The sequence below is a fragment of the Capsicum annuum genome, unplaced genomic scaffold, assembly GCF_002878395.1.
Source record: "Capsicum annuum cultivar UCD-10X-F1 unplaced genomic scaffold, UCD10Xv1.1 ctg2808, whole genome shotgun sequence".
Taxonomy (NCBI): Eukaryota; Viridiplantae; Streptophyta; class Magnoliopsida; order Solanales; family Solanaceae; genus Capsicum; species Capsicum annuum.
The window spans coordinates 229,012-237,827 of record NW_025834490.1 but is presented as its reverse complement, the minus strand read 5'-3'; the positions used below and the strand labels follow the sequence as shown (position 1 = coordinate 237,827).

Sequence of the window (8,816 nt, the reverse complement as noted above, 5' to 3'; positions counted from 1 at the left end):
CTATTGGCCCAAACCTTTTCTATCTTTTCCATAACAGTGTTGCACAGACTGAACATTTATGTGTTGGACAGTAAATATTCAATGTATGCAAGTACGTGTGGCCCACACACGACACCGATTTATTTTTTAAAGGTCTATGCCCTTGGTTACACCTTTAAAATCCCATGCTTTTTTCATCAAGACTTCCGCTGGAAAATGATCCATCAGTTTACTCTGTCTTAAAAAGTTGGGGAGCAACTCCAATAGTGGTTGCATGTGGATAAAAAAGTGTCGTCATCAAAGACAGGTAAGTTGCAGTCATAAACCATAATCTCTCCCTCCTCGAAAAGTTTCTCAACAATGAGAAAATGTTTGACTTCCATAGTTATGACTACAAGAATTCTCCTTGCCTTGGTCCAACTCTTGCCGCGTGGATATGGCCTTTTTCCTCTAACATAGTTAATCATATCTTCCTTCCATTCGTACGTAGAAACTAACCAATCAAATTCCAGGCCACTGAGAGTTTCAGCTAGATCCTTGAGATTATTGTACCTATTCTTGAAATTATTATAGAAGTTGAGGTCCATTATCCTATCAGCAATATCATAAGTATCCGGGTATGCTAATTTCCTACCCCTCATGAGGCAGAGAATTTCATCAACATACTGTGATACAAGAAGATAAATTTTAAATAAGTTAGTAATTCTAAAGAAGAAAACATAGTGGAAAGATGCAATGGACGGTCCATCTGTTGTAGAGGATTCTATAAATCTGTTCACAAATTACCCAGCTAACTTAACTTATGCAACAGATGTTTAATCTGTTGCAACAGAACAACCACCAGTTGCGATAAAATACCCAGCTGTTGCAACAGATGACACATATGTTATTTAACTTCTTCATGGAGTAGATTAGAAGGCTAGGTTAGGAAAAGTAAACTTACCTTATCCACATACCACTTACACATAGTTTTCATACTCTTAAAGTCTTAGTTGTCATATATATGCATGGTTTTTTTTCTGTGGGTTTTTTCTTCTTGGGATACTTGGAATTTCATATTTTCGTCCTCTCTTGGATGCCAAGTTCCGCATATATTTCCACCTTCTTCAGTGGCCCTAAAACTTCAACAACTTTTGGAGAGAGAGGAGTTGTAATTTTTTTTATTTTCAGACTGGAGAGTATTTGGCTAATTTTTCTTTTCTTCCTCCTAACCACCACTGTATGAGTGTATGGCTCCCTTACCTTCTTGAATGGTATGACACCCCTCTTGAATTTTAATTTCTCGGCAGCTTTAGAGATAGTCTCTAGTTTTCTAAGAAGTTTATCCCGTCTTTCCTTACACACTTTGCAGTTGCAATGAGAACATGTGGGTGAAGAGGGGTGAGAGGTACCACTATAAGGGTTGAAGGGACCGGTGTAGGGGTGAGAAGGACCTATGTAAGGGTGATTTCAAACGTATGTATTTTTTCTTGATCATCAACATGCTCATCATCACGACTGGATGTACATCAGCATCAGGATGGCTGCCACCAACATTAAAAACTCCACAAGTAACACCCCTATAAGAAGTACCAGGATCTGTTGCAGTAGGTTGGTCATGAAAAGTTTCAACATTAGGTTGACCTTTCCTAACTTCTCTTCTTATGGATGTTGCTCCAGCCAATTCCTTCTTTATTAACTCCACTGTTGGGCCTGCTATTATATCAACAAGGTCTAGAGTAATAAAAGAAGTCATCTCCAACTCCTGCTCAGTAGGCATGATCTAAGGATTCATAACTTATAAAATAAAGAAAGATATATTTAAATTGTATAATAATAATTTGCGGTCAGTAGGGTTACATATTTACACAGTAAACCTATGTAATACATGATCTATTTGTTGCAACATCTGATTGGTATGTTATAACAGATGGGTAATATGTTGCATTATATTACCCATCTGTTAGATAATTTACAGTAGATGGGTAATCTATTGAGTCAGGTTCAGAGAACCAGAGCAACGTATAGTTAACCTGTTGCGAAATATAGATCATTTGTTATAACAGATTACTCATCTATTGCACCAGTTGTAGTAGATGGGTAATCTATTGAGTCAGGTTCAGAGAACCAGAGCAACGTATAGTTAACCTGTTACGAAATATGGATCATTTTTTGTAACAGATTACTCATCTATTGCACCAGTTACAGTAGATGGGCAATCTATTACAATAGATGGAATATTTGTTTCAATATCTTTCTTTGAGTTAAATTATTTTACTCAAAAGAAGACGTTTTACATCATCCAAAGGGTTAAAGAGATCAGCCTCCTTAATTCTTATGTTGTTCTTTGTAGAAAACCACATAAGGATCCTTGGATGAGAAATCTCATTCGGGTAATCCTTGACCTGCTTTCGAAGGGGAGGAATGGCGTCAAATGCCCAAGCCTAAAATGTGTAAACTGGAAGCAACCAAAAAAATTCAAAATAATTATTCAATATAATATAAATAATGGATGAGTAATCAAAAAGTGATTAAATTTACCATGAAAGACCAAGGAAAGCCATATAATGTGATAGTATTTGGGGATAGCTTCATCAGTAAATATTTGGCAGACAAGTTGTAGCTATCATATCCCCAGGGAATCATTAAATTTCTCAAAATCCTCAGCAAGCACCAATAAATCATCTTCTACGACTTTCTTGACGTCTCTTGCCAATATAACGGAATGGGCAAACCAAACCAAGAACAATTGCTCCCTGTACTACTTTGTTATGGTTTTATCCTTGATTTTTTCTATCAAATTCGCCTCTTTGTAGCTACATCCAATAATTTCCAACAACCCATCTATTTTTCCCTTGTATTTGTTGGTTTTAGTGGGTGGTTGCTTGGATAATGCCTTCCTTCTATTTGATATGGTGGTGGTTTGGTTGTCCTTCTTGCCCTGGACCTTTTATGGGGTGTTTCCTTAGTGAGAGGTTCTTCTAGATGATCCATCTCATGACCATTACTATGGCACACTCTTTCAATCCAAAATAAATTGGCATGCCACAATAGTTAATCCAGACTTCATCTATGTTTTTCCCCCTCCTTCAAATCTTTATCATCCCCGACATACTTGATCCTATGCTTGAGAAGACCATATACCATGCTCATTTAGAAATGGGCGGTATGGTCCTCAGGTAGCTCAAGAAAGTGTCCAATGCAACTCTTCTTAAAAAGTTCGTCTATGTTTTCATTCTTCATAGTTTTCCTAAATTCATCAAAAGGTTTCCTAACTGACATTTAAGTATAAGATCACCAGTTAGTTCTACAGGGTCATCTATCGACATTGTAACTTGAATCCTATCAATACTAATAGTTTTGACCACCTCATGCTGGGATTTCAATCTTAATTCACGCCATATTGGTGATGCATTATCATCATGTTGATCATTGTCCTCTTTCTTACTTTCTACTTCTTCCTCTTCTTGTTTATCATCATGTTGATCAACATCCTCTTTCTCACTTTCTACTTCTTTCTCTCCTTCTTTTTTCTCCTTACTTTTATTTTCCTCACCAGCCTCTATATACCCTTCTCTACTTCCCTTTCATAACTTTTCTCAGCTTCGTTTTTCCTAGACTGAGATTGTTTAGAAAGTTCCTCTGAATCCATTTGTACTCTAGCCTTTTTTGTTGGGTGGTCAAAATTTGATCCACTTTTAATTTCTGTTCTTTTGGGAGACATATTTTAACTACAAACACTGAAAAACAAAAAATACATTACATTTTATGTTTGCATAAATTTTTAAAAAAAGTTAAGACAAATTTCAATAAATTATTATACGTCACATTACCAAAAAATACTCCAACGGAGAGCCCATCAATTGGAACAAATGGAGAATCTATTTGAAGACCTATTTAATATCTCCCAACAGATATTCCACCTGTTGCAATAGAAGGACCAGCAAAACCACCACCAATGCCACTAAGACCACCACCAATGCCACCAAGACCACCAACAATGCCATCAATACCACCACCAAAAGCACCAGGACCATGCCTAAGATCACCACCACCACCAAGATAACCAATGCCACCAATACCAGCACCAAGACCAATGATACCACCACTAAAACAATCAATACTGATGCCACTACCAACAGCCACCAACAATACCACAAATACCATCCAACTATGCCATGACAGTCAACGAAACACTGCAACAAAAACTAGGATTTTCTTGGGTTCTTTCTATCAAAACTCAAAATTCTTACCCTATTCTCAAAGGTAATACAACTAAAAATCTTATTTTTCATCATTATCTAAAAAGCCCTAATTTTAGAATAATGAACAAATATAGAACTCTTCTCGAACTCTTTTACCGACGAAGACAGAGAAAATGATGGATACAAGTGAGAATAAAGTCAAAATAACAACAATATGGTTGGAAATGGGAAGAAAATTGATTTGTTTTGAAGGGTTGAGCAATATGCTGAGTAGTTGTTCTCTTTGTTGTATAGAGAGAAAGAAAAAAGCGAGAACTCATGATTTGAAATGATGAAACATTTTTCCCACAAATGGATGATTTGTATTGGGTTGATTTGTATTTTTTGGAAAAGAATGACAAGTTTTGAAATTGTTAATTTAGTTTGAATTGATATTAATTATTTTTTAAATCAATTGCAAACAAATCTGTTGCGACAGATGACTAAGCTGTTGGAAATGTTCAAATAGATATAGATATCTATTACAACAGATGACATATTTGTTTGAAATTTTTTTTTTATTTCAAAGCAATTTTTTGTCCGAAAGAATAAAGATAAATATTACTAAGGCGGTAAAAAATATTTCTTGGATAACTCCATTTTGTAAAATTGACACATTGAAAGCTTTTTTAGGTTTTTTGACACAAGTTTTGAAAAATTAAGTATTTGGACACTAGGTTGACATCATCACTTCTTATATACAACCCTAGCACACACATAGTTTATTGGGATATATTGTGTGTCAAGCCTATTGGGATTATTCTTTATATACCATATAGTTTATTATCGATTGTATTTTAAGTCTATTAAGAAATCTAATTATTCAAATGAACAGATGAAGAGCCGACCATTTATGACACATCAAAAAATCATCTGTATATCCACTCACACCTTGCGTCGATTGGGTATACACTATCTCCCCGAATTCCACCGATGCACGTGTCTACCTATAACTGGTCGGGAAGACCAAAGGCTTCTATTTTGGTAAATATAAACAACCATCAACTATACACAATATTCATCTTCTTCAACCAAAACCATTTATAAATACGACCAGATGTCGAGCATTCCACTCAGACCATAAAGGAGGGTTCGTTTCTAGTGTAGTCACGACATTCTCCTCCTCCAAAATGATCTAGATTGTCTCTTCTATGGTCTGGGTCAGGACATGGGGCGCCTCTACTGTGAACTCTGATGTATTGCCCAATTCTTACGGGTGATCGTGGAGAGGCTGAACATGCAGCCCAAGGATTTCATCAACCCCCACCATCCCCTTAGTTTAGGTTTTAATTTCTACTATAGTTGTAGTTATAAGTTCATTGAAAAGATGCTTTCATGGCTAGGGAATTTGTTAGACCAAAGCTTCTTTATTTTTCCCTTTTTACTCATATTTTGCTATAAATATGGTGTTAAACCATTGTTGCAATGAACTTATGACATGAAGTTTTTGAAATTTTTTTTTAATGCCCTCTCTGTTTGTCTCTACATTACTTATACGATTTTGTTCTTGGTTGAAATTTTGCATTTCCCCTTTTAGAAGATGAATGAAATAGTTGTCAGACGTTAAAACTAATGGTCTATCATATATATATATATATATATATATATATATACGAATTCATATATGCTAATGAATAATGAATCTTGTCTATCAACAATTATGTAGATTTCTACAAAATTAATTGGATGGTCGATATAGTATATGATTCACTAGGATCAATAACTATGCGTGACTGTCCATACAATCGATGGATTCCATTATGTAGGTTCATGAAATATAAATAATTAAATAAATATAATTGCGTTGATTGTAAATCATAGACTGCAAGCTTTGTCACTAATATACCAGACTGTCAGACCTTTTGCATAGACCGTAAATATAATTGATGCCTTCTCATGTGTTGGGTAGATGCTAAATTGTATAGATCCACACTCAGTCAATTCTAAGGTATATACGGGTTGGTGCAACGATTAAAAAAAATATTAGTTCATAGTCAAAGATATAAATAATTAAATAAGTGAAAGTGATTTGAGGGCCATAGATTGTGTCCATTGTAAATCATAGACTTAAAGTCTTGTCAATAATATACCGCATTGGTTTATTGCTCTTAGTAGAATATTTGGAAAAAATAATAATGAATTAATAAAATAATAAATAATTAGATTTTATGCAATTAAAGGAGCTTGAACAAGTCATGTGATCTTATAAGAGTCCACGTAAATTGAAGAAGTTGATCAAAGATGTGTGCGGATGGGTAGTGGATGAACAAATGAATTCCTCACAACATACTTGTGCTTTGGTAAGCATTGCCCTAAGGATGTTTGATCACCACAAGTAATCACATCACATATCTTTGATCACCATTTTCAATTTACGTGGACTTTCATACGATCACATGACTTGTTCAGGCTCATGCAACTGCATAAAATCCAATGATATATTATTATATTAATTAAATAATCCTTTTCAAAATATTTTATAGTCATGGTCTATGAATATGTATCCTCATCTAGTGCATTTATTAATGAAGTAGTATGAAGTTTATGCTAAACTACGCTTAGTTATTTACTCGACATGATATAATCTAGAATAGACTGGGAACTACTTCCACAATTAAATAACTTAACGAAGATATTTATTTATAGACCATGACTGGCACATAGTTTGAAAAGGATTATTTAATTAATAAAATAATTAAAAAAAAACTTGGATTTTATGCAATTAAATGAGCCTAAAAAAGTCATGTGATCGTATGAGAGTCTACGTAAATTGAAGGTGGTGATCAAAGATGTGTGAAGTGATGACTTGTGGTTGAAAAAATGATGAGTTGTGGTTGAACAAATGAATCCCCACAACATACTTGTGCTTTGGGTAAACATTACCCTGAGGATGTTGGTTGTACAACCACTATCCATCCTCACACATATTGGATCACCTTCTACAATTTACGTGGACTCTAATACGATTACCTGACTTGTTTAAGCTCATTTGATTGCATAAAATTCAAATACATATTTATTATTTTATTAATTAATTATTCATTTTTTTCTAATATTCTACTGAGGGAAATAAACCAATTGGTATATTATTGACAAGGCTTTGCATCTATGATTTACACTAAGCACAATCTATGGACCTTTATAAACCATGATAGTTACTAAATTTGTGACATAATGCAACATATAATAGTAAAGTTGTTTGTCATCATTGTAAATATATGATTTATTCAATAGATCATGTGTTCAGTCTAAAAATTATAGAGAACAACTTCTATAATATTTGTCATCGACCTCTATAAATTAGAACAATAGCAGAACTGGTAACACAATCAACTATTTAATCTAACAAGACAATGGAATAACTGAACATAATTTCACTAGTAAATGTCATCATTGACAAGCCAAATATTTGTAATTCAATTATCCATAAAAAAATCATTAAAAACAACAAATCATTAAGAAAATTATTTGTTCCAAACCACCGAACTTCATATTATTATCATTGAGTTCCTTAACAATGCCCATCACATCCACTTCATTTTCTTCATTCATTTTCTCCTCTTCTTCTACTTCTTACTTCTCATTTTATTTCTTCTTCTTCTTCTTCTTCTTCTTCTTCTTCTTCTTCTCTTCTTCAATATTTTTGTCCTCCTTTCAGCCACTCCTTTTTCATCAACTGTGTTCTTATTTTTCTCTTCTTTTGTTTTCTCCTCATTTTCTGCTTCTTTTTCAGCTGTCCTCTCCTTATCTTTTTTTTCTTCTTCTTCTTTTTCTTCTTTTACATCTTCTTCATTTGTTGCCTTCTCCTCTTCCGTTTCTTCTTCTTTCTTCTCTTCTTCAGCTTTTTCATTTTCAACAGCAATGTCAATCACTACAACTGCAAGTTCTTCACGGTTTACTTGATGTCGGCTATGAGGGGGACTGTCGAGGTGCACTGCATTATTTTAAAAGGATTACAAAAATTATGCAAGAAAATTAAATTGGAAGAACAAAAAATACGTTAGTTTACCTTCATCTTGATGCTTCTTCTTGTTCTTCTCGATTCTCTTCAACCTCTCATCTCTATAAAAAGAAGCAATAGCTAGAATACTTTTCACGAGCACAGCAACACGCTCACGCAGGTCATCATCATTAGGAGAATCGGGTGTAGTTTTGAGTCCATTTAAAATAACATGATCAAAAGCACGTGCTGGACTTGGAACATTATTATTACCACCTAAATCTTTGTCTTCTTTCGTGACCTCTACTAATGAAGTCAAGACAGTCACGCCTTTTAGCTGTGCCTTTAAGGCATCGATAGACGTATCCTTTACTTCATCAGTGTATGGCTTAAATGTTTTCATGTATCGCTGCTCCATCTCACGGGTGCATAATCTATAAAACTAAATATAAATTACACAATATTCACTAATATAATAATATCCTTATCATATTATACTAAGTATAATTTTACCTTTGTGTTGTTTTATGTTGTCACACTTCGATGTGTGCCATCTAAGAAGACGAGGAATGGGCCAAGGAGAATCTAACGACTTACCAGTGTACCTTCCCAGATAAGGAAAATCCTCATATATCTAAACCTGTAATCAATAAAATCATAAGTAAATCTACAGA

The 8,816-nt window shown here is 34.2% G+C and overlaps 1 protein-coding gene across 1 annotated transcript; it reads right to left on the bottom strand.

Annotated features, from left to right (window-relative positions):
• Positions 1 to 6,594: 6,594 nt before the first annotated feature.
• LOC124890971 (FK506-binding protein 5-like) lies at positions 6,595 to 8,560 on the bottom strand. Its single transcript, XM_047402813.1, has 3 exons — positions 8,212 to 8,560; positions 7,880 to 8,136; positions 6,595 to 6,621 (listed from the first exon to the last, which is right to left on the bottom strand). Exons 1-3 carry the CDS (start codon positions 8,558 to 8,560, stop codon positions 6,595 to 6,597), a joined length of 633 nt encoding a protein of 210 aa, XP_047258769.1.
• Between the last annotated feature and the right edge of the window lie 256 nt (positions 8,561 to 8,816).